At 34.9% G+C, this 639-nt stretch overlaps 1 protein-coding gene across 1 annotated transcript in view; it reads right to left on the bottom strand.

Moving 5' to 3' along the window:
- TRDN (triadin) overlaps nucleotides 358–639 on the bottom strand; it is a 14647-nt gene continuing 14365 nt past the window's right edge. Inside the window, exon 3 of the mRNA XM_021392000.1 lies at nucleotides 358–581. Coding sequence (XP_021247675.1) covers nucleotides 358–581 — 224 coding nt within the window. The remainder of the gene's footprint in view (nucleotides 582–639) is intronic.

The raw sequence follows: 639 nt of genomic DNA, 5'->3' as shown, positions 1-639 counted from the left end.
TTTGACAATATATCATCCTGTCATGAGTATATAGAAATTAAACACATATATAGAGAGATTACCTTATATTTTTACAGGCTAATTTTAGATTTTTACTGATTAAAAGAAAATAGCTGTTGCCATTCTCTGAAGCAATATCCCAATGCATATTTTTATTGTGACTTTGAAGTCTTGTATAAATTAGCACTCTCTACTTCAAGATGTACTAATGGTAATATTTAATTCTGACAGCTTTTCTGTAATGGTACATTAAACACGAGATGAAAGCTAACAAAGAGACCAATTTACTCATTGGAATAGCCAGAAGATGTTTTATTAGCAACAACATTCTCTTTTCATTTTGTTTGACCTTTCTGACTATGAGGTTAAAAGCTGAGTAAGCCAACGTAATGCCTGTAAAACAGCAGTTAGTGCAGTTACAGAAATCTTTACATTATGAATACCTTCATCACTGTCATCATCGTCACTCCATATGATGTCAGACATTAAAGAGATAAAGCCATAAATCCAATCAGTGGATTCTTCCAGTGTCTCATGAATGATTCTCAGGGGTTCTGTGCTGAGCTTGTTAACAGATCTTCCTGAGTGAAGAGTTGAAAAGGAGGAGAGGAGAGGAGAGGAGAGGAGAGGAGAGGAGAG

The sequence above is a fragment of the Numida meleagris genome, chromosome 3, assembly GCF_002078875.1.
Source record: "Numida meleagris isolate 19003 breed g44 Domestic line chromosome 3, NumMel1.0, whole genome shotgun sequence".
Lineage (NCBI taxonomy): Eukaryota > Metazoa > Chordata > Aves > Galliformes > Numididae > Numida > Numida meleagris.
Note: the sequence above shows the minus strand (reverse complement) of the source record. Positions and strands in the feature narration are given on the sequence as shown.